Below are 24,882 nucleotides of genomic sequence, written 5' to 3'. Positions count from 1 at the left end.
CTTTTCTAATGTAGACAAGACCTTAGAAGGAAATTTGAGGTAATGGAGGCGTATGAAGTTTGGCTTTGCAAGAGCCACTAAGGCAGTATAAACTGAAAGAAATAAACCAAGGCTCCGTACGCTTTACAGACCATTTTACAATCTTTTCAGAATATTAAACAGGATTTTTCTGTGAGAGGGGAAGTGGTGATGGGTTAGTGGGATTGGGCCAAAGTCACGTTTTCTATTACAAAAGGTAAAGGGATAAGGAGGATTAAGAGTAAGACCATTTCACTAAAGCCTTATGCTGTAAAGTTAGGACAGGGATGTGAGCAAAAATGGAGGATAAGATATAAGGTTCTATACATTGTCCTTAAGCCAAACTATTGCTTATCATCACACACAACAGCGAGGCACTTCTTCTTTATAAAATAACATTTATTACTATTTTTAAACACAATTCACAAAGTAACATTTAGAATTTAGGCCTAAATAACTTAATACACAGCAAGTTTAACAATTTTGTCATACTACAAAATTACTTGTATATAAAAGGTTACCAACAAACTAGGTGTTAAAACTGCTCTCCCACTTGGAGTTTGTTCTAGAACTGGAGACTTCTCATGTGTCTGCACTGCAGCTGGGTGCATGCTTCCCAGTGCAACTAGACAGCGGTGCTATCTTAGCTCACGCTAGCATGCTAAAAATAGCAGTGTGGCTGTGCTGGCATGTACAGCAGCTTGGGCTAGTCACGAGTACCCCTCGTGTAACCTGAGTGAGCCACACATAGACTGAGCACTGCTGGCTTTAAATTCCCTTCTCTCATTCTAGCAACAGTTTTCAGTGTAATCACTGAATGCATTGGCTGCTTGGAGACTGACAATATGTTGGCAAGCATGGAAACACCCATCCATTTACTGACACTCCATTTTAATGTAACAAATTTCTATAAGAAGAAAAGGGGGGAAGTGTGGGGAGAGACCCCACTATGTTTGCAGTGGGGGAGAGCAGGATTCCACATGGCTTGAGAATTTTACATAGGTGCTCCTTTCACCCATGATCAAATCACTAGGTGCTAGGGATCAGAACGGATGTGGTGAGACATGGCAGATCAGAGAGTAAGGAAATCCTTTCAACAACCTGCTCTGCAAGGCCCAGATCCTGAAAGGTACTTAGGCTCCTAACTGATAGGCCCTATTCCTTACGGCTACATATCTGCCGTACTGCAAGTACTTTTCACCAACATCCAGTGCATAATTTTTAAAGTGCAAATCTTCTTTAAAAAAAAATCAACCCCCTTCAGTTTATTTTGCAAAAGTAAAGTTTGGTGAGTGGGCTGCTTTTGATTTGTTCATAAGAGTAACCATAATCCATTAGGCAAGGCAAGACTTTAGCTGGGCTTTCCTGCCAACTGTTAGGAAAAAAATATCAGATTTTGGTAAGCACTTTTTCAGCTGACAGTAAAGGAAACCCATTCGGTGTGTTCCTTAGCAAACACTCTCAAATAAGTCTGACATTTCAGTTCTTGTCTTGTCAGAAAGGATGTTAATCCCCCTCCCGTCCCCACTTTAGCTAAATTACCATTTCACATTTATTACAGAATAAATTTTGTGTTATAAAATGTACTTTAATGTCAATGAGATTGGATGCCCAACCCCATCAATGTGAATTTTCATTGTATTCACAAGCAGCAACACAAAAAGGTCAGCACAAGTCTACCAATTCCTTAATGGTTGTAAGAGCTGCTCTTGGACTTTGCTGTACAGCTTCTGTTAACGTTTAAGACAGAGGCAGCAGGAATTGCACTTTGTTCTGTAAACATCACCCTGGATTATCCCGCACATTTTTTCAGTGTATCGCTGTTTTGTGCTAATCCCCACTCTTGCACTTTTCTAGTCTGTTCTCAAAAGTTGTCGCTGCCTTTGGAAATTCTGCCTGTGTACTTGCACACTACGACGACTCTACATGGAGATAAATCAACCAGCAGGACTGGGGGTAGCATCGGAAAGTGTTTTTCATACCTGCCCTTCATCCGCAAAAAAGGAAGTTAAGAGGCTACAGCTAGTTTAATGCCATTGGTGAATTCTTAACTAAAATGAGAGAGCCAAATGGCTACTTCTGTGCCCACTGTTCTGGGGATGGCTGTACTTACAGGCTACATGATAGCATATTCTTCTCAAATGTGTATTAGAGCTGTCGTCAACTATTTGGAATTGCTATTTTCCCCTCCTTCCCACCTATTGCCAGAGAATGCACTATTGGTAGAAGGAGAAGGAAAGCAGAGGGCAATAGCATTACACGAATACACCAGCGGCAGCCTTAAAGCTCAGTGTGCCTGAGGGCATATTTCTCTGACAGAGTCACCTTTGCTAGCTGTGCTCTGGTCATGGCTCTGCAGCAAACAACCCAAACTGGACATGCTGTGCAGCGCTCTAAAGGAATTACAGAAACTACAGTTAACCACCTCATACTGCTAGCACTGAAGTTACACATGCGCAAACAGCTTCAGAATGGGTTACTTTAGGAAACCTGGACACCAAGACTTTTGAAGGGAATTCATTTCAGCAACTAGGAGTGAATCAATTTAAAGTAGGTCCCCACTGACTGATGCTTTCCTTAAGAGATTACTTTGAAAATCCTCCTCAACCCTCCCTAGGAGTTTGTAAAATATGTGAAGAGGACTGTTCCTACTTGGTCATTCTATTTGCTAGCAGTATTTAGAAGTCAGGTTTCATACTCACCCAGGCTGTGCCTCGCACGGAGAAATGCTAATATTTTACCTATAGTATTCAAGGGCACAAATCTAGCCTACCGTTCTTGTACACAAGAGTTGACGGCAGCAGATGCTGAGTATATCATCAATATAGGGTTTAAAAATAATGTGTAAAGCCACCTCCTGTCCAAAGAGTTGTTAATTACTAACTCTTAATGAATTTAGTGCTGAAAGGGACCAAAACGACAAGCCTGGTAACAACAGTTAGCTGTCTACAAAGTTCCCAACTTCGCCCATCTCCCAACAGTATTGTTTGTGGCCAGTGCTGTCTTGTCCTGATCACCAGTAAAGACTGCAATCCTAGAAAATTACTATTGAATGGCAAGTTGGCTATAAGATGACCAACAGGACCACTGAAAATAGTCAGATTGCATTCAAGACAGCACATCAGGCTGTTTGGGAAAGTTTTATATTAGGTGAAGAATGTCAAAGGTAGAGGACTCTCTGCGTCTGTTCCTTAAAAAGAAAGAAAAGACCCTAAAATTAGATTTGAGTCTTACTTGCAATGACTGGGCAAATATGGCATACATTATTCCTGTGGGAATGTAGAGAGTAGCTATAAAGAAGTTAATAGCATTGAATTGCTTTGCCTATAGTCTTCTGCTTCACACTGGTCACTTAACAATTGATTGTCAGAGCTGGAATTCGACCAAAGTTAGACTAGGGGAAAGTAATGGTACTGCCTAGCATAACAGGAGCTGACTACTGCTGTTGCCTGGGGCCAACTGCATCATCACTTTCCTATCTTTGACCATGGACTCTAAAAACACAACCACAACTTCAGCTTTAGGAACACAAGACTAATTACGAGTGAGGTTCTGCTTCTCTCCCACACTCATTCTGCTCCTCGTACAGCAGGGGCGGGACACACTTTTTGGCCTGAGGGCCACATCAGGTTTCCAAAATTGTATGGAGGGCCTGTTAGGGGAGGTTGTGTCTCCCAAACAGCCAGGCGTGGCCCAGCCCCTGCCTCCTATCTGACCCGCCCTGCTTCTCGCCCCCTGACGACTCCCCTGGGACTCCTGCCCCAGCCAACCTTCCCGGTCCCCTGACAGCCCCCCGTGCTGGGACTGCTGCCCCATCCACCACCCCCTGCTCTCTGTCCCCTGACCACCCCTGACTGCCCCATCTAACCCCCCCGTCATTCCTGACTGCCCCCCTGGGATCCCTGCCCCATCCAACCCCCCTGTTCCCTACCCTCTGACCGCCCTGACCCCTAGCCATACCCCTGAACTCCCTTGCCCAGTATCCAACCCCCCCCCTGCAACCTTATCGTGCTGCCTGGAGCACCGGTGGCTGGCTGCGCAATAGCCGCACCACCCAGAGCACCGGGTCAGGCCGCGGCTCTGCAACTGTGCTGCCCAGCTGCCCAGAGCATAGCGCTGGTGGCGCGCTGAGCCTGCAGGAGAGGGAGAACAGCAGGGAGGGTCCGGGCAGGAGGGTCCCGTGGGTTGGATGTGGCCCGCGGGCCATAGTTTGCCCACCTCTGTCATACAGCAATATGCTCATTGCTGCCATTTTAATTTGATTAAACTGAATTAGTACCAGGAATCGGAAACTAAACCCAGAACTTTAGCAATCTGAGCTGTTTAGGTCATTTTATCCATTTTCTAGGGGTCCGTGGTGCTTTCTCTAATCATCATTTCATGCATTTCGTTTAAAAAATATTTACTTGTCACATCTGGGGACCTGTCCTTTCCCCAGCAGCTACCTAAACCTTTTAGTCGGCTGCCTAGGTCTGTGCTTTAGAAACAACAAATGAATACCCTGCAATCAAAGCTTATAAAAGTACCTTCGAGTCCAGGTCTTTTGGACATTTGTTTTTTTCTGAACAGCTCTCAACCTCCTTAGTTTAGTAGAATATTCCAGAGCTGTGAAGAACTACATTAATCACTCAGCTAAAAAGAAAGTCATGCTCAGGCTAGTACCACAAGCTAGCTACTGGCTAGTAAAAGTCTATGTATTCAAATCTAAAGTGCCTAATTTCTTATAACAATGTAAAGAAAAAGCCAATAAGTACTGAAATTCCACCAAAACCTATGCAAAGAGTTTCCATTGCTACATTTAAAAACAAATAAATATATCATGGCCTTCTCAGTAATGAAGTTTTGAGTTCCAGTGCAGTTCAAGATGATTAGTTATAGGTCCACTGCTAACAACAGAAAAGGAGTACTTGTGGCACCTTAGAGACTAACCAATTTATTTGAGCATAAGCTTTTGTGAGCTACAGCTCACTTCATCAGATGCATACTGTGGAAAGTGTAGAAGATCTTTTTATATACACACAAAGCATGAAAAAATACCTCCTCCCACCCCACTCTCCTGCTGGTAATAGCTTATCTAAAGTGATCACTCTCCTTACAATGTGTATGATAATCAAGGTGGGCCATTTCCAGCACAAATCCAGGGTTTAACAAGAACGTCTGCGGGGGTGGGGGGAGGTTAGGAAAAAACAAGGGGAAATAGGCTTGAATAGAGACTGGGAGTGGCTAAGTCATTATGCAAGGTAACCTAAGTTAATTGTATCAAATTTGCAAATGAATTCCAATTCAACAGTTTCTCGCTGGAGTCTGGATTTGAAGTTTTTTTGTTGTAATATCACAACTTTCATATCTGTAATCGCGTGACCAGAGAGATTGAAGTGTTCTCCGACTGGTTTATGAATGTTATAATTCTTGACATCTGATTTGTGTCCATTTATTCTTTTACGTAGAGACTGTCCAGTTTGACTAATGTACATGGCAGAGGGGCATTGCTGGCACATGATGGCATATATCACATTGGTGGATGTGCAGGTGAACGAGCCTCTGATAGTGTGGCTGATGTTATTAGGCCCTGTGATGGTGTCCCCTGAATAGATATGTGGGCACAGTTGGCAACGGGCTGTGTTGCAAGGATAGGTTCCTGGGTTAGTGGTTCTGTTGTGTGGTATGTGATTGCTGGTGAGTATTTGCTTCAGGTTGGGGGGCTGTCTGTAGGCAAGGACTGGCCTGTCTCCCAAGATTTGTAAGAGTGTTGGGTCATCCTTCAGGATAGGTTGTAGATCCTTAATAATGCGTTGGAGGGGTTTTAGCTCTCCACCACTTTCTACAAGCCATTACCCTCTGATCCCACTGAGAGTTACCAAAAGAAACTACAGCATTTGCTCAAGAAACTCCCTGAAAAAGCACAAGATCAACTTAGGCTTGAATAGAGACTGGGACTGGCTAAGTCATTATGCAAGGTAACCTATTTCCCCTTGTTTTTTCCTAACCCCCCCCCCCCCACTCCCCCAGACGTTCTTGTTAAACCCTGGATTTGTGCTGGAAATGGCCCACCTTGATTATCATACACATTGTAAGGAGAGTGACCACTTTAGATCAGCTATTACCAGCAGGAGAGTGGGGTGGGAGGAGGTATTTTTTCATGCTTTGTGTGTATATAAAAAGATCTTCTACACTTTCCACAGTATGCATCCGATGAAGTGAGCTGTAGCTCACGAAAGCTTATGCTCAAATAAATTGGTTAGTCTCTAAGGTGCCACAAGTACTCCTTTTTTTTTTGCGAATACAGACTAACACGGCTGTTACTCTGAAACCTGCTAACAACAGGAGACCATTAGACCATTCACTGTCTTTTCTAACATGAGCCCATGACAACTACTGGGCCTACTGAGCTACAGATAACTGGCAGAGCTCAGAAGGACAGAAAAGACAGCCTCACATGTTCTTGAAGTGTTGAGGGGGCAGTGATTCTTCTTCCAGTAGATGCAGATGTGTATTCCACTTTGGTGGGTGTGTGCTTAGCACGCTGGACCAGAGACTTCTGCCTAGCAGTACTTGTAGAGGGGCAGTGCATGCGCCTTGTGGCTGTGGCCCCTGCCCTAACTATATGAGGTGGTGCCGCCCCAACCCCCTCAGTTCCCTCTCACTGTCTGTGTTTTTCCCTAAGTCGCACTCGTCCCCAGAAAAACTGCGTCTCCGTACTCTGGATGTCAGGTGATGTCTAGCCTTTTATCTTCGCCTCGCCTGTTCATGTCACATGCAGCCTTCATGAAGGGGCAAGTGGTCTCTACACAGACCATCTCTAGATGGATAACATCCTGTATCAAGACTGAGTATGAGATAGCTTCGGCTACGCCTCCTCCGTGGATATGGGCTCACTCCAAGAGGGTGCAAGTGATGTCCATAGCGTTCCTCAGTGACATTTCCATAGTGGACATTTGCAGGGCGGCCATGTGGTTGTCCACACATACATTTATGGACCATTATGCTACTACTATATCTTCCAAAGGGAACAAAGGCCTGGGAAGGGCGGAAGATTTAAAAACAATCCCTACTGCAGTAGACTCCAAGCCCCGCTTCCCAGATTGAGGTGCTTGCTTAGAAGTCACCAAAGCAGAATCCATGTCTGCATCCACTTGAAGAAAAAGAAATGGTTAATTACTGTAAGTGTGGCTCTTCGAGATGTGATACAGACGTATTCTACGACCGACCCTCTATTCCCTCTGCATCAGAGTCTCCTCTCATAGGCTTTTGGTGTGAAGAAACTGAGTGGCGTCAGGGTGGCTCCGCCTCATATAGCCAGGGGAGGGCCCACAAGACACGAGTGCTGCCCCTCTACAGGTACTGCTAGGCAAGAGGCTCTGCGCGGGGCGTGCACACACATCTGCATCACATCTTGAAGAGCCAGTTACAGTTAGTAACTGTTTCTACCTGTGACAGTATTAAAAAAAATAACGAAAAGCCTAGCCTGCAAAGAGTCTGTAAAACAAAACACTGTTGTTCTGGTCTCCATGTTTCAAATGATTAAAGAAAAAAAAAAGTTCAGCTGCACAGACCGTTAACAAGAAAACTTGTTCTAGCATAACCGGAAAGACAGATCTACAAGCATCACTAAACAGGATAAAAATCAGTACGTAGTTTTAGTTAAGGTCTCTCGTTAAATTAATCAGACAGACAATCTCACTTTCAATAGTCCTCACAGAAGAGCACATGAAATGTACAAAGTCAGTGTCCCCATGTTTTGGTAATTAACTCTTTGGGTGAGGAAAGGAGAGTATGGAGATGAGTTAGTTAAAAAAAATTACCCAAATATTTTCTTTGAAACAAACATTTATACAAAAGCTTTGTGTGCTGAATTGCTCTGAAGAAACTTAAATAATATAATACCACACAAGAAAGAGTTGTGTTAGTTTTCTCCTTCTTCACCTTCTTCTTGTTTAATAACTGGGACACCTAAAACAGAAAGAGAAAAGGCCTGATAAGAATCACTGATGCAGTATCCACTAATGCTAGTCAACTAGGAGTGCAGAGGAGAAGCAAGAATGAGTTTAAGCTGCCACCAGCAAAAAAGGCTTTTGCTACTGCTTTTTAACTGAAGACAACAAATCAAGCTTCCCATGCATCTGAGTATCTTCCTCCTGTCCTGATTCTAACTATTGGTTCTTCCCTCACTACCCCAGGCCTCAGCTTAAGAGCTCTCTTCTACACTGTTGCTTCCATTTCTTGAGTAGCAGGGACTACAGTATATTAGAGCATGGCCTCCCAATAATGAGTGGTCAGCGTTCTGCCCAACTGGGTCTCAGTGTTTGTGCTGAGACACCACAGTGCAACCATCCCAAGAGGAGAGCTGCACACGTTCTTCTTGGAGGTACATGATCTCGTGCTGACAGGGTATGAGGAACACTGATTAACTCTTAAACCTTGGTGTGCGCCATTCTAACAGTGCACTGGTGTCGTTATGTAAACAACAGTTACCCCTTTGATCATACAAATACATGCCTCACACCAGCTTCTCTATTCAGCTATCTACTCTTCTCACACAGCACCTGTTGCTCCAGCCCATTCTTCATATCAACATTTCTCTCTAGCCATGTCTGTATCCTCTTTCCTCCCACCTCTTCAATAATTCAGGCTCTGACTTCTCATCCTCTGCTCTTGCTCCCTACACTGATACTCTATTCTTCACCCATGTGCCTGCCTCTCCTACTGCTGCTTTCTCCCCACCACTCACCTCCCAGCTGCTACCCACCCTGCCCACTTTTCCCTCGTGCTGTCCACTATTACCCAACCAACCCTTCATCCTTTAGAAGCCATTCAAACAGAGAAGCTCTTTAGATTTGCCTTAAAGGAGAAGTGAGCTGCTTTTTAAATAAATACCAGAAAGATTTATGATCATCAGCCATTAACAAAACATTAAATACGTTTAAAAACAAAACAACATTTGAAAATCATTTCCCCTTTTATTACCTGCCAGGACAAGAGCTTGGAATTCTGTGTTTCCCCTGAAAGAGCTGATGACATCCCTAGCCCTAGAATCAAGGTAAAGAACATATCGCGTTGCTATGATCTAGGTGTTTTCCCTCTCACCATCTCTTGTGGGAAAACCCAGAATCCTGAACATGGGCGTTAGGAGATAAATCCACTTACGTTATTGGGGTCTCATCATTAAGTCAACATGTGAATTCTACAAGAGATTTAAAATCTTAACAGATATTGTCTCTCAAAAAATCAAAACACATTTCAGTTCACCTCTAAGTTATACTGTTATGAGTACTTTGACTGGATACTAGTTCAACACATCAGAGCAAGACCCTCTCTGAAGCTGTAGTGATGCAAAGTGACAGGTCTAATTTGAAACAGCTTTTGTTGTACATGAAGTCACTATGAAGGCTGAAGCCAATTCAGAGGAGCTCCACAGCACTCATCCTCTTTCAAACACTCGAAAATCCACTCTCAGAAGAAGTTGAGGCTATGGCTGAACAATTCAGCTTGTGCAGACGTGAACACATAGTGGAGTAAGTGTTGAAAGGAAAAATAAAGAACGCTGCTCATTGAGTTGGTTCCCACCCCTCCTCCAGATCTTACAGTTGTACTTTTGTGGTGCTGAGCCAATACCTGACTGTTCTCATTACACTAAGCAAAAGATCTTGTACAATAAATGCCACCCAGCTGCTGCTTAAAGCTCACCATCTAGTTTTTTCAGCCTGGGCACTCGTTTGGTTGCTTCTTCGACCCAGCTGCTCTGCTGATCGGCAGAGTATTTCTCTTCCAGTGGATTGCCCACAAACACCAGATCCTCCAGGAATGGCAAGTCTGCCAGTCTCACAAACTCTGCTGCAATCACAAAAGATGTTAGAAATAGACTGCGGAACACAAAAAGCACATCTGCACCAAGGCTGCTTTTCAATACCTGCACAGATACAGCCAGGATGTTTTAGGTGAGGAAGGATATGGATTTATTGGGTACGAATTGGGTACCAGGATGAAGAATGCAGATGACAGATGATAAAACAATGGGTCAGATAGATTGTTCAAAGAACAAACCCATGACACAGAAGTTGAATAAATAGACTTTCTCAATATTTTTTTAATTCTCTTGTATGAGCAGGCAATCTGAACAGCTTGTTCATCTCTGCAGGCTCCATGCTAAACCTGCCCACTCAGAGCCTTAGAAGCCAGTTTCCCCACTTTGACCCAAGCTGTCTCAGCTGATGCACACTCACCATACTCAGTAAAAAATTTCAGAAGAGAACCTAGGGGCCCAGGCTTACCCCAATCTTTCACCGAATTATTGGACATATAGAGAATCTTCAGCTTCTTCATGACATGGATGCCCTTCAGCTTCTCAATTAAGTTGTATGAGATCCACAGCTCCTCTAATGTATCTCCAACTGCCTCCTGGAAAATTATAACACCTCTCAGAAAAGTGAGAGTAAGTCTTCCTATATTTCCCAGATTATCTCTGCTCCCTTTCTCCCCTCCAGATACTATGTCACACAACAAACAGAACCAGATCTTTCAATATTCCTTGTTTTCTTTTAAGCAGGTTCCTAATTCTGGATGACAAAGCTTCAAGGAAAGAAAATCCCAAGTTTTGAAATAAATCTCTCAGCTTGTTTAGAAAAATAAATCAAGACACTAGCAAGATATATTGAACATCTGAGCAGAGCAGAGTTCTACTCAAGGCATATGGAGAGAAAGGAGCTATTTTAGCTGCATGTGGAGAGTTCTGTAGTGCTAGATGACTGCAGTTCATCAACCGTTTTAGAGGGTTTAGTATGTAATATAAGGGATTGCATAGTTTCAGACAAGTGCATGCTTATATCTGCAGGTTTCAAATTTCACTTTCTGTCCTCAACAATCCTCCAGCAAGAGGAGAAAGAGAGGTTACTTACCATAACTGTTGTTCCTTCAGAGTCGCCTCTGTGCATTCACACCTGTGGGATACAGCAGCCCTGGTGTTGAGTGGAGGAACTGCCTTGAAAAGCCATATCCTGTGAGCAGGAATGCACAGAGGCTCTTGAAGAACAAACTCATTCCTTTATTTCTTTGGTTTTAATTATACAGACATCTTAGCACAGAGGTAATAAAATTGACCCTGATATGCTTCCTCTCCTCTAGATCTTTGCGTTGTTATCTATATTTCTACCCTTGCCTCTCTGCCACATGCCTTTTATCTCATTGTTCAGCGTGCCAATCACCCCTGTGATAGGTAGAGTCACAATGTGATTTACAGGCAGGCCAATGTGTGCAGTGTTTGACCACAATACCAAAAGCACCTTCTGGCAGGAGATGAGATTCATATAAGCAAAGGGAGCAGAAGTTATAATTCATATAATGCCACTGGAGTTTATGGTGCTTTACACATAGATAGAAAATGCAGACTCTGTACCAATGGATCTTACAATCTAAGGGCCCGCTCTTGTGTGCAGAATCTCATGTTATGGGAATCGTGTGTAGAGGGCCTTTCAGGATCATATCACAGGTTAGAAAAACAGCAAAAGCAACAGCAAAGGGGTCTGGGAAAGTTGGCTGATTGAGACAATATAGGTAGCAGATAATGCATATTTAAAATGAAAAATGTTCCTCTTAAGCTTATTGGGGGATTTAAATGTTTTATTTGGTGGATTAGCATTTAAAGTCTGTAAAGAGGGAGGGCATTTTAAGGAGAGATTTCAATGAAGAGAGGGTGGTTGACTGGCACAAGGGAAACGAAAGATTGCTCCACGCATTATCAGCAACATGTAGTAAGTAAAACAAAATAAACGGTTAGGCACTAAGGTTGAATTATGTGAAGAGAGATGCAAGGGTAGGGAAATCACTCTTCCCCTATGCCTTGATGCAAGAATTACGTAGCACTTCATTGCTCAGTTTAATAAATGTAAACTACAAAAAGGGACATACCAGCCCATTCAGATTCTTTATGTTGTTTCTCCCCAATGAAAGAATCCGCAAGTTTTCTGCAATGGAGGGAGAAGAGCTTCTTATTAACAAATGACTGGTGCTTAAAATATAAAGAGCGGTTGGAAATCTGACAACATCCTGTATACCACAGACAAGAGAGGTTTGTATTCTGAACAGGCTATATTAAGGAAGAATGACATATCAGAAGCAAACTACATACTGTTCTATATATAGATTGTAATGAATGGGTGGAGTGGATGGCTCAAGTATGGGTATTAGAAAGTCTCATCTGTAGGCTGCCTGTTCACATCCAGTCCAGGTAGGGATTGAACAAAACAGGCTGCCATTCTGGTGTTCTAGTGCTCATGTGCGTGAAGCAAGATTAAATTTTTGGTCCTGATCTTACTTCCCAGGCCAGGAGGGATTGGGACCACTACTAAGGAGGCAGACTCAATTCCTGAATAGGAGGCAATACCTGGTGTTACTTTATAGCAACTTGTGTCTGATTAGAAAGAGGTCAACTATTTTGGCCTGTGAGATTCTAGTAGTAATACAGCCACTCTGATGAGATTTATTTTCAAATTGCCTATTCTTGTTCAGTCACGAATTGTTCTTGTGATGTGCCAGAACACCTGAAGCTATCAAAAACAGAGTCTTTTTCGTGAAACTTCATTTCCAGCTGTTCTTCCAGATATGCACAAAAACATTCTATAGTGTCTAGTTAGGTTAACCTCTAATCAATGGTTTCCACAGCTAGTTCAAGCCCTTTCTCACGGTGTGCATTTGAACTAGGCATTAATTACCTAATGATCTTGTTTTTCTCCTGTTTGCACAATGATGAGAAATACAGTATGTACTATTTAATGACGAGGCAAATGAATATTCCACTCATGTACCAATAGCTGCTGCAGAGAAAGCACATCAGCTGTTTAGAGTGGTTGGGATGGGCTTTGGGTTGGTCAACAGTGACCTGTCCTGGCCAGCCACACCTGTATGTAAAGGAAGGTTGTGATGACAGAAGGCCTATATACAGGAGGTGGAAGAGAAGGGGAAATAGATGGGCTTTCATGAAGAAATCCAGGTGCAACTGGAATTCTTAATGAAATCCCAGGATCTGTATAAGTCCTGGACATATTACTTTCTGTGAGAAGAATACGATAGGGTGTAATGTCAAAAGGTGGTTAGGTGACGTCTTTGGAAGGGAAAAAGTAAATGCCACTCATAATACAGCAAACCTGAAGCCTATTGGAACCATGTTACCTTGAATTTCCCAAACTCCCCATCCCATGGAAAAAGACTCTTGATCTAGCCAAATTATCCTCATCTTCTCTGAAACCACAATGAAAAACTATGGGTACGTTTTCCAAAAGCACTTAACATTGACCTTTTGAGTATCTGTTCAGTTATTATAAACCTTAAAATATAAAATTGGTGAACTGATGTTACCCGAAATGACGTCCAACTGGGGAAAATATTACTCCTTAAATATTCTTGTACTCAGAAATCCCAAACGTTGCAGGAAGCAAGATTTTCCCCAGTGTAATACTGACATTAAGTAAAACACAATTAAATGATTCAACCTGGCCTAAGCCTCATCCCTCAAAGGGAGCTAGGCACCTAAGTCCAGGCTGGAGGGAGGCACCTCCCCACCACTCAGGATGTACAGTCCTGAACTCTCCCATAGAGTTAGGTGCCTCAGCCAGGTCGGCACTTTCTTAAGGAAAATGGAGGCAGCAGTGTCTCCCTACAGCCAGTGGCCCATTGGTTAAAGCACTCAACCAGGATGTGGGAAGATGTGGGTTCAAATCCCCATTTTGCCTGATGTGAAATGGGGACTGGAACCAAGGTCTCCCACCTTCCTGGTGAGTCCCCTTTATTTATTTATTTTATTTGGAAGCGGGGTAATGAAAGGTGATATCAGAACAGGATGTCAACAGTTGGCCATGTTTCACAAGCTATGGAACATATCTAATCCAAGCAGCTAGAATATAAGCACAATCAGTCATTGACATATCACTTACTTAGGCCGTTCAGGTTGGCGATTTTTTCAATGCAGTTTGTAGACAGAGACAACTTCCTTTAAAAGCAAGAATAATTAACAGCTTATATTAACAGAGCAACAGGAATCACTGGATCAGAAGAAGGCCCTCTTACAAATAACACTTTGTTAGAATGAAATCACATTTTACTCTTCTCTTATTATGTAGTAAACCGCTGGATACAAGCACAATCCTGTTCTCCTCAAATCATCCATCTCTGTAAGATTTAAATTTCACTTTTTTGGGATTCCACCACCAATTTTATACCATATGTGTGGCATCCTCCTTTGTGTGCCTGACTCAAACCAAAGACAGGTTACAATATTTCCCAAATTTTTCTTTCTGACGCTACCAATTAGCTCTATTTTGTCCTCCTCCTTCCTCATTCATATGGAGTCAAATGTTTCTCTTGGACATATTTTGGTCAAGAGCAATGCCAGGAGCAGCAGCACTATGAGCTGTCATGGATGCTCTAGGCCTTAATAGTAGGATTCCTACTCCTTTGGAGAACCAGGACCTCACCACAAGTCAGTCATTAAGCTGTTAAGAAGGTAATACTGCAGCAAATGAATTTCGGTACTATTACCATATGAGATTGAATCTCAAGACTTCTATTTCTGAACAACAGTTCCTAGAGAAAGCTTGAGCATCTGGATGTGGTGGTGTAGACTTTGGCTCACAATTTCACACAAAAAGGTTATGCAGCCACAACAGTTCAGGAGTCTTCAAAGGGACCACATGATTGTCCACGGCCTGATGGACTCCAGACATGGGACAGAAATTATTCACTTCAATGCCATCTACCAGCCATTCAATGGACTGGTATTAATGCTGAGTTCACGTTAATGTCTGAGAGAACTAGGTTCTGCCTTCTCAAGTAAGTGGCAATGATATTACTAAGCAGAAGAACAGATCTATGTTTCTGTGGGAGAAAGAAGAGAGCTTAGGAGAAAGGAGCGGTGTTGGACTGAATAGATATTTTGCTCACAACTAGAGGTAGTAGAGGTAGAGGAGAGAAAACCTAGACTTCAAAAAACCAGAAGTGATGATTAAAAATTGACTGTTTCCAGGTTTGTTTGTTTGTTTAACAGAACTTACTCGCAATTAACAAGTGTGGACAGAGATGCATCCATCTTCTCTACAGGAGGAATCTGGGCATATAGTTTCACCTCCTTGGCCTCCGATGCCTTCTGGCCATTTTTTTCTTCCTGAAGAAAACAAAGAATGAAAAGAAAGGGCAAAAAATGAGACACTGATTGGAATCTGCAGTTGTTATAAAAATTATTCCTAATCTTCATGAAAACAGAAGAAAAAGGGTTTAAAATCTTGTTTGTATTTCCTGGTGTTGTGGTTCATCTGAATTACACCTCACTTCCAGCAACCCAGACCCTCACTCAATTGTGTAATTAACAGGGATGAGAACAGATACACACACAAAAACCCTTTAATTTAAAGAAAAAGAAGAGAGAAGACTGGCTTATTTCCAGAATATAAAAATGCTTATCAATGCATGTATTTTTAAAAAAATTTATAGGGAGGATCCCTGGATCAGATTCAGGATTTCAAGTCTCCAGCAAACTCAGTTGTTTCCCTTAGCATCTATTCTTCCTCTCTGCCCTTTACACCTACTCATCTCAGTCTGAATTAGGGGCCAGACACAGCAAAAATATATACCTAACAATAGCGCTAGGTTGTAGAAAACCTACTTCCCACTACATCAGTTTCAGGGGAACTCAGACTTAAACTGTGTTATTGATCTGGGCTCCTCATAGTTCTGAAAAAAGAAAGCTCACGAAGCTTATGCTCAAATAAATTTGTTAGTCTCTAAGGTGCCACAAGTACTCCTTTTCTTTTTGCGAATACAGACTAACATGGCTGCTACTCTGAAACCTGTCATAGTTCTGAGGAATGCATATTTCCAGATCAGTGACAAATCAGCTACCAAAAGGTCTAGGTGTAAGGCACAAAAGTCTCAAATCACAATCTGAAATCAGTAAGTCTCAAAGCATAGATGAAATTGTTAAACAGTAAACTGAAGAACATTCACTTTTGGTGCTAAAAAAAATTAAACAAAAAAACCCCGCAGTGTTAAAGGAATATTCAACTGTGCCCACATATCTATTCAGGGGACACCATCATAGGGCCTAATCGCATCAGCCACACTATCAGAGGCTCGTTCACCTGCACATCTACCAATGTGATATATGCCATCATGTGCCAGCAATGCCCCTCTGCCATGTACACTGGGCAAACTGGACAGTCTCTACGTAAAAGAATAAATGGACACAAATCAGATGTCAAGAATTATAACATTCATAAACCAGTCGGAGAACACTTCAATCTCTCTGGTCACTCGATTTCTGACCTCAAAGTGACTATCCTTCAACAAAAAAACTTCGAAAACAGACTCCAATGAGAGACTGCTGAATTGGAATTAATTTGCAAATTGGATACAATTAACTTAGGCTTGAATAGAGACTGGGAGTGGTTGAGTCATTATACTAAGTGAAACTATTTCCCCTTGTTTATTCCCTACCCCCCCCCCCCCCACTGTTCCTCAGACATTCTTGTTAACTCCTGGAAATGTGCTGGAAATGGCCCACCTTGATTATCACTTCAAAAAGTTCTCTCTCCCCCAACCCCACTCTCCTGCTGGTAATAGCTCATCTTAAGTGATCACTCTCCTTACAATGTATATTTTTTCATGGTCTGTGTGTATATAAAATCTCCTCACTGTACTTTCCACTTTATGCATCCGATGAAGTGAGCTGTAGCTCACGAAAGCTTATGCTCAAATAAATTGGTTAGTCTCTAAGGTGCCACAAGTACTCCTTTTCTTTTTGCGAATACAGACTAACACGGCTGCTACTCTGAAACCTGTCATTATTTACAGTGAAGTCAAGCACTCAAAAATTAGGAAATGCCAGATTTATGAATGCTTGTATAGACTTAATTCTGCTTCCTTCTGCATCCACCTCGTGTATCTCCCAGCATTTGAAATAGCTAACATAGGACAGGTGCTGCCCTGGGGGGGAAGGGGGGAAGGAGAGGAGGGGCCCAGGGTGTGTGTTGCAGAGTGAGCCTGCCCTGCATTCACCCTGCAGCAGTGGCTCCTGCCCCATGGGGCTGCCTGGGCTTGGCTCCCTGCTCTTGGTGTTGTGACCTGGTCCCTGGTGCTTGAGGTTGCAGCACCGCTCAGGTTTGGCCTGTCTGACCCACTGTAGATGGAGACAGAGGATCAGATGGCCCAAACCAGAGAGGGGTGCCAAGCCCAGCCAGCCCTATGGGACAGAAGCCATTTCAACCAGGACTGGGAGTTCGGGGGGGGTCAAAGCAGGGCAGTCCCATGCAATGTTCCCTCTAATGTTTATATCCATGTGCGGAATTAATTTTGTTATGTGCACCCATATGAAGGTGACATGTAGCGGGGGTGGGCCCAAGGGGTTCAGAATGTGTGTGGAGGGGCTCAGGACTGGGGCAGAGAGTTGGAGTGCAGGGGGATGAGGGCTCTGGGTAGAGGTTGAGGGGTTTGAGGTGTGGGAGGGGGCTCAGGACTGGGGCAGAGGGTTGGGGTGCAGGGGTGAGGGCTCCAGCTGGGGGTTAGGGCTCTGGGGTGGGGCCGGGGATGAGGAGTTTGGGTTGCAGGCTGCCCCGGGGCTGGGGCCAGAGGACTCGCCCCAGCCCTCTCCCCACCGGCAGCAGTTCTTGGAGAGAGATGCTTCTCCCCGCCAGCAGGAGCTACGGGGCCAGGGGAGAGGCACCTTTCCCTGCGGCATCCCTGCATGCCCCAACTTGCTCCCCTCTCCACACCCCTGTGGCTGTGCACCTGCGTGGTCCTTTATAGCCTGCTGCGCGGCCGCACAGCTTAGAGGGAAATTAGGTCCCATGACACCCAAGACTATTGGGAGGTCTGATCCTGTGCACTGAATAAGGCAGAGGTCTTTGAGAAAATAGTATGTGATCACGTCATTAAAAACTATCTTAAAGCATATGAAGAAGGGGGCTGGATTTAGGCTGTGTAGGCAACCATAAAAAACTGGTATTTCCTAACTTTTAAGTGCTTGACTTTGCAACCAAAGTAATGTTCCTCTAATGTAATTTTTTTCTATATAATTTCCTAGGGTTTGGTGGTGATGGTAATGGTGGGGGGGTGTTAGGGAAAAGGTAAAATCAAGTTTAATTACATGCAACGAGAAGTTATAAATGCCATCAGCATCACGATTTGAATCACAGACCTTCACCACTTGACTTACTGAACTAACTACATACTAGAAGCAGTAGCAGGCATTTATTCCAGAGGAAGAAGGACCATTGGGTCCAAGTACTAGGTCTTGGGGGTAGGTCAAGGGGAGCAGACAGAGGATAGACTAACCCAGCTCTCTCCCACCACTCTCCTCCAGGAGTTGTGGGGAGCTCCAGGTCCATGTAGTGCCCTGAGAGGTTGGAAAGGGATGCTGGGCCATGTGCTAGGGCTGCTGGGTAAGCATTTATGGAGCGGGGAGCCTGGCATGTTTCCTCTCTCATGGGTGCCTCCAGAAAGGTATACACTTGGTCCACATGCCAGGTCCTGGGGTGTGAGAAAACCCAGGCTGTCTCTTTTCCCCTCCTTCTACTGCTCTAGCTGGGTGTTTGCTGTAAAAGGTCTCTGCTGTTGCTACTATGGTGATGTTAGCCAGGTATCAGAAAGTTCATGTGCTTAGCTATTATTTTGACAGTGTCCCTGTTCTGAAGAGTTTATATTGTAAACAAAATAAACTTGCATATAGAAGGAGAAACAGGATGAAACCAGGAGGGACTCAGTCAGATTCTATCACATCTCCCAAGGACATAGATTGGGAGTAGAGAGAAGAGTAGTTAAGAAAAAGGAGTATCCTGAACTGAAAATCCAAAAATGGTAACAAAGGTCTATTATCCTACTCTTAGGTTGTGCCTATACACTCCACACCAAGCCCTGAACCTTCTAGAACAATGGTTTTCAAGCGGTGGGTCATGACCCAGTACTGGGTCACGGAATGTAAAGCACTGGGTCACGGTGGCTCTGGTGAGCACCGCCAACCAGGCCGTTAAAAGTCCTTTTGGCGATGCTGCCTGGGTAAGGCAGTCTAGTTCCTACCTGTTCTGACACCACGCTGTGCCCCAGAAGCGGCCAGCAGCAGGTCTGGCTCCTAAGTGAGGGGGCCATGAGGCTCCGCGTGGTGTCCCCGCCCCAAGCACCGGCTCCACACTCCCACTGGCCGGGAACCGGCCAATGGGAGCTAAAGGGGGCGGTGCCTGGGGGTGAGAGAAGCGCGGAGCCGCTTGTGAGCCTCCGCCTAGGAGCTGGACCTGCTGCTGGCCGCTTCTGGGGCACAGCATGGTCTGTGGTGCCAGGACAGGCAGGAAGCCTGCCTTAGCCCTCACACTGCGCTGCTGACAGGGAGCTGCCCAAGGTAAGCCTGCGCTCCAACCCCGTGCCCCAATTCCCTGCCCCAGCCTTGAGCCCCCCCAACCCAGAGCCCCTTCCTGTACCCCAAACCCCTCATCCCCAGCCCCACCCCAGAGCTTGCACCCCCAGCCCAGAGCCCTGACCCCCTCCTGCATCCCAACCCCCTGCTCCAGCCCAGAGCCCCCCCAAACCCTGAACCCCTCATTACCAGCCCCACTCTGCAGCCCTCACCCCCACACTCCAAACTTCTGCCCCAGCCCTTAGCCCCTCCCACATCCCAACCCCTCATTCCCAGCTCCGTTGGGTCGCGGGCATCAACAATTTTCTTCAACTGGGTCACCAGAAAAAAAGTTTGAAAACCACTGTTCTAGAAAGTAAAACAGTATAAATAACTTCTCTAGTATCTGGAAGGAATTGAGCATGTGTGTCACACCCATGATTTCCACACTGAGGTCAGTGCAAAAATTCCCATGGATTTTGGATCAGGTCTCTGGACTATTTTCCATACCATTGTCTGATATCACAACTGTGTGATCTCCAACAAACAGAACTTTCTAGAGGGTTCCTGGCTTAGTGTGAAGGCACTTAGTCCATAGGCACATCCCACGAAATGGAGATCTATACTAAGTCTAATAGAAAAAGAATAATACATAATAAACTTGTTGCTCATTTAAACTTTGCAGAGGGGATAATGCAATGGATCTGCATGCATGGGGAAAAACACTTATGGATGATACTGATGTAAGTCATCTTTAACCTTTACACTGTTAAAACATTATAAACAGAGACTTAGTTTTGAATTCAGACTTTTTTTAAAGTTACTTATGGGAGTTTTTGCTTCATGCACTGTTCAGATAAAATCTTGGCTCAACTATGTCAATGGCAAAACTCCAATTGACTTAAATGGGGCCAGGATTTCATCCTTGATTATTTTGTGCTAGGGATAAACTCTAATTAGGTGATCAAAATTGAACAGAGTATAATTAGACAGAGAAAATCAAAAGACATGCTGCAGAGAAAAACCTCTTTGTAGTATCAGATCTTCTGTCAATGTACAATCTGGCAGCGTTAGGCCAGATACTAAAATACAGTTTTCATGGTCAGGACAATTTAATAGGAATAGCGCACACGGGTTCATATGAAATTGATTTCAGTGAGACACTAATAAAATAATGTTGTTTCATGAAGCTTCTTTTAGTGGCAGATGTTTCAAGGAAATTACCTTTTCTACATTATTGTAATGAATTTATCAAACTGGATGAAATCATCCTATTTACAACTGAGATCCAAACCACAGAGTACTACTGAGACAACCACAGATACTTCTCTTGTACTTACCCATCTGGCTAGAGCTTCTTTAATAGTTGTTGCTTTTGCCTAAACAAAAATCAAAAGAAGAATCATTAAAATTTTGTTTGGCTGAATTGTTCATTGCAGAGCTAGTTTTTTCCCCTTAAGTTTCATGGTCTCTCTTCCTACAACTGATCCTAAGAAGCAGAAACGAAGAACCCCCTTCCAAAAGCTACTTTTAATTTCATTCAGTGAGTCGTTCAATAGCAATTTTAGAAGTGGTGCAGTAAGTTTGAACATACATGCACAATTTCCCCAGGAGACCAAGCACATCATCTTCTTGATCTTGCCTGCTCTCTGTAGGCATGGGTAGTACAGGGCTTGGAATACTGGACCAAGTTCTCTGCATCTCTGGTGAATCTCTATTGAAGCCAAAGGAGTTATATGGTGGTTGGGGTATTGCAGTAAGGTATACCAAGTTTCTGCTGATGAATTTGGCTTAATGCCTTAGCAGATCACACTTATCACAGAGCTTTCCCATGTGGAAATTTGCTAAGCCTTTTTGAAACATACTAAGGACTACTTTGTCCTTTCTGCACAGGGTCAGGTGTAGCCTGTGAGATTTTCTTATTTTATTTTTATTTCTCCATCAACTATCCTATGCTTCTAGGCACCTCAAATTATTGAAAGTCACACTGTGTTCAGTTAAAAAAAGAAGTGTGAAAGCTACCATACAATATTCACTTAATGGACTGACCCACAATAACAGCAGAAACTTGGTATACCTGACTGAAATACCCCAACCACCATATTGAGGCCCATTGCAAAACCCCACTAAATCCTCTACCTATTTCTATCCTAATGCCAGTGAAGAAAGGTAGCATGCCCAAAAAGTTTTAAAAAATCAAGGCTCTAAAGGACAAAGGAGAGAGAAATGTTTCAGAGTCAAGGATCTCTCAGAGAAAACAACCTGTCAACTGCTTCCTCACTTTAAAAATGAAGAGGACTCCAGCCTGAACACCTCTGCTAATCTTAACTGTACAGTACAGCACAGGGAGAGATTTTCTGGTAGCTGAAAGATCAGAGAACACTAATGTTATGTACTTTATGTCCAATGCTCCACTCAGCAACAGGCATCCCATACTCACTAACTTTAGTTTCTGAATGGTCTCATCATGTAACCCCCATGTAGAGCATATTATGCTAATGCAATCTCTATAATAGTATGCTATTATTATGCTCTATAATTATGCTAGTGTAAAGCATCTATAATAGTAGCAAGATTAGATTGTAAGACCCTTGGGTCAAGATCCATCTTTTTGTTCTGTGTTTGTACAGAGCCTTGCACAACAGGGTCCCTGTCATGATTAGGACTCCTAGGCATTATGGTAATACAAATAACTAATAATGATAACAATAACAACAACAGCAGCAGCAGCAGCTCTAGATACAAAAGGAAAGTACATGTGCTTTTTGTCAGACTACAGAACATATGCATGGCTAAAACTGCTGAGTGGTCAAAGTGATCCAGAATCTAACAAAATTCCAAACTTGTGAACCTGTGTCTCAACTGGCAGGTATGTTCCTTCATTTGGGGATGCAGATATAAACTTCACCAATTCTTCCAGTTGCTTCCCCAACCTACCACCATCAACACAATCTTATCTAGATTAAGCTACTGCCATCTAGCCTTTATCAATGTCTAATCACCTAAAAGACATTTGGTAATTTGTTCTACCACACTAGCTGAATCAAACACCAAGAGCATCATAGGGCTGAGAATCATTCCTGAATTAAGAACACTGCATCCCTCCCTCACTAACTCTCACAACTCTGTCAATCCCTGTGAAGGACCACAGATGAGCCAACAAAAGTACATGTCTTTTAGATTTTCAGCTCTTTGGGACATGATCTGTCATTTATTATATGCTTGTTCGATGCCTAACACAATGGGCCCAACTTGACTGCAGCATGCAAATGCTACTGCAGTAATAAATATTAAATAACTGGTTCAAAGGGAGGTGACAGATATAATAAAATCAGCCTGAACTCTTGATCTGTATCACTCACCATTAAACAAAAAGATGACTAGTACAGTTTCTTTCCCATACTCTAGCCTAAAAACTGACTGCATTTTAAATTTAAATAATCCATGTGATATAATTTAAATATAGTGACCAGTTTCTTTCCTGACTTCTTCAGATTTGCACCCCTAACCGTCCTGCCTCTCCCACTGCTGACACCTGGCTTGATGCTGATGGTGAGGATGAAAACCAGAAACAGGGAAATAGGTCATCTGGGTAGCACAGATCAGAGATCAGGGTTTCTTGGAGTGGGTTCAAATTCACTCCAGCAAGAATACCAATATGGCCTGCCTTCTTCCTACTGGAAGGCTTCATTGATCCCACGCATGGTGCACGAACTAGCCTTGCTATAAATCTCACATGAACCAGCCCAATACTAGGCTTCCTTCACCTGGGAACTGGCTGCTTTCCCAGAGTGACTCAGGTTAAAGGAGATTAGATTGCTGAAAGGAATGACAAGTAATCAAAATGTTGCTGCTGATTATGCCAAATGATCAAGGGCTGAAAATGTCACCCTTGACAGCTCACATTGATGTTACAGGAACAAGAACAACAACAAATAATCTAAGGAAAAAATAGAAATCTGCACACACAGAGGATTGGTAAAATATAATAGAAAAATATTAAATAGTCCATGCTCTGCCCCCTCAATGGAATCATTTCTTACAAGGGATCGTTACAGAACATTTACAGAAATTCAACACATACAGCAATGTTCCCAGGGAAAAAATAGATAAGTGGGATTCATCCTCATTTTTATGCATTTAATTCTTCTTGGTCATTTCAGTCAAATAAAACCACATGGAATTTCACAGGAAAGGGAGCTGTAATCAGGCTAGTCAAAATAGACTGTGTATTTACTACAGTCTTCAAAACATCTATTAATTCAGCATTTTAATGATGGTGATTCCTGGCACTCAAGCAGCTCCAGGAGGAGGCATAAGATCATTTGCTCCTGCTATTCTGATCTAGCCCTGGAATAATTCTCTTTCCAAGACACAACCTTTTTCTGGTTTATTTGTTTCTTTATAACAACCATTCACAATTGCAGGAAATAACCCCAGGGCCCTAGATAGCAGGCCAGTTTATGTGTTGCCCTGTGGCCCACCATTTATACCTCTCCAGGAGTTGGCTCTGCTACCAAGCAGTTCACTCCACACCAACACCCCTTGCAGCTCCCGTTGTAGGGGCCTGTCAAGGAGAAAGCGGGAACAGCGACAGCAAGTTGCTCTCTGGCTATTCTGGACTGCAAAACACCCTCTAGGATGCTGTTGCAGCTGAGAGCCAGTTAGAACAACCCTGAGGCTGCTCTAACTTATGCTGGGGGCCAGATGGGTTCCTCGCAGGGCTCAGAACACAGGAGGGGCAAAGGCTCCTCCTCTCTGTGTCAAGAAACACGGAGAGTCCGGCCCAACTTTGCCACGTTCAGTGAAATATGCTCCAATGGCCAAGCCAGGCTCCCCAGGCCCCTTTCCCTCCCCTTCCCACAGCCAAGGGGGCCCACTAGGTCCCCCTGCTCCTCCTTCCTCACCCCCCCGCCCCAACCAGGTCTCCTCAATCCCGCCTCGCTGCCCCCGCCAGCAGAGTCACCTCCTCTCCCCCTCAGCCACCCCAGCCGGCCAGGTCCCGCCTCTCCCCTTACCCCCAGCCCCTCACCGCCCCCTCCCCCAGGTCCCCGCTTCGCCTTTGAACAGACTCACCATTACGGTTGCTACTGTCGCTGATCCGGTTGCTATGGCACGCCAGTCTCCTGCGCATGCTCAGCCGCAGTAAAGGCGAGGAGCCGGGGATCATAGAGACACCACGGCAACTAGACAGTCCCGAGCCCGGAAATCACGTGACCTTTCCCGCCCGCTCCTCGCTTACTCGTCTTCTCTTCCGCTGGGCAGAGCGCCGCTGTGTCGCTGAGCGCAGCGGTGCACTGGAGGACGCGGCCGGGGTCTCTGTATCTCGCGGATTGGGCGCCGCACGCACGGTACGGTCGGTAACCGCGGCTCCGTGTGTGGTGCTACGCCGGGGGCGGGTGGCGCAGCTGGGAGGTGGCGGGGTCTGTGTGTGCAGTGGCGGAGGGGGCGATGGCACGGATGGGGGCTATGAGGAGCAGCGGCATAGCTGGGCGCCGCGC

At 44.2% G+C, this 24,882-nt stretch overlaps 1 protein-coding gene across 2 annotated transcripts; it reads right to left on the bottom strand.

Moving 5' to 3' along the window:
• Window positions 1-4,280: 4,280 nt before the first annotated feature.
• On the bottom strand, window positions 4,281-24,614 carry DNAL1 (dynein axonemal light chain 1). 2 transcript variants are annotated; one of them, XM_037900361.2, is made up of 9 exons: window positions 24,458-24,582; window positions 20,722-20,760; window positions 15,057-15,166; window positions 13,941-13,996; window positions 11,920-11,975; window positions 10,287-10,413; window positions 9,703-9,849; window positions 6,330-7,968; window positions 4,281-4,901 (listed from the first exon to the last, which is right to left on the bottom strand). In XM_037900361.2, exons 1-8 carry the CDS (start codon window positions 24,458-24,460, stop codon window positions 7,922-7,924), a joined length of 585 nt encoding a protein of 194 aa, XP_037756289.1. In that variant the 5' UTR covers window positions 24,461-24,582; the 3' UTR covers window positions 4,281-4,901; window positions 6,330-7,921. The 2 variants fall into 2 exon arrangements, with proteins under 2 accessions (XP_037756289.1, XP_037756287.2); XM_037900359.2 differs by lacking the exons at window positions 4,281-4,901; window positions 6,330-7,968 and adding an exon at window positions 8,779-9,044 and having other exon boundaries at window positions 24,458-24,614.
• Between the last annotated feature and the right edge of the window lie 268 nt (window positions 24,615-24,882).

The sequence above is a fragment of the Chelonia mydas genome, chromosome 6 (assembly GCF_015237465.2).
Source record: "Chelonia mydas isolate rCheMyd1 chromosome 6, rCheMyd1.pri.v2, whole genome shotgun sequence".
In the NCBI taxonomy this organism is placed as follows: domain Eukaryota; kingdom Metazoa; phylum Chordata; order Testudines; family Cheloniidae; genus Chelonia; species Chelonia mydas.
This window is presented reverse-complemented; position numbering and strand designations above follow the sequence as displayed.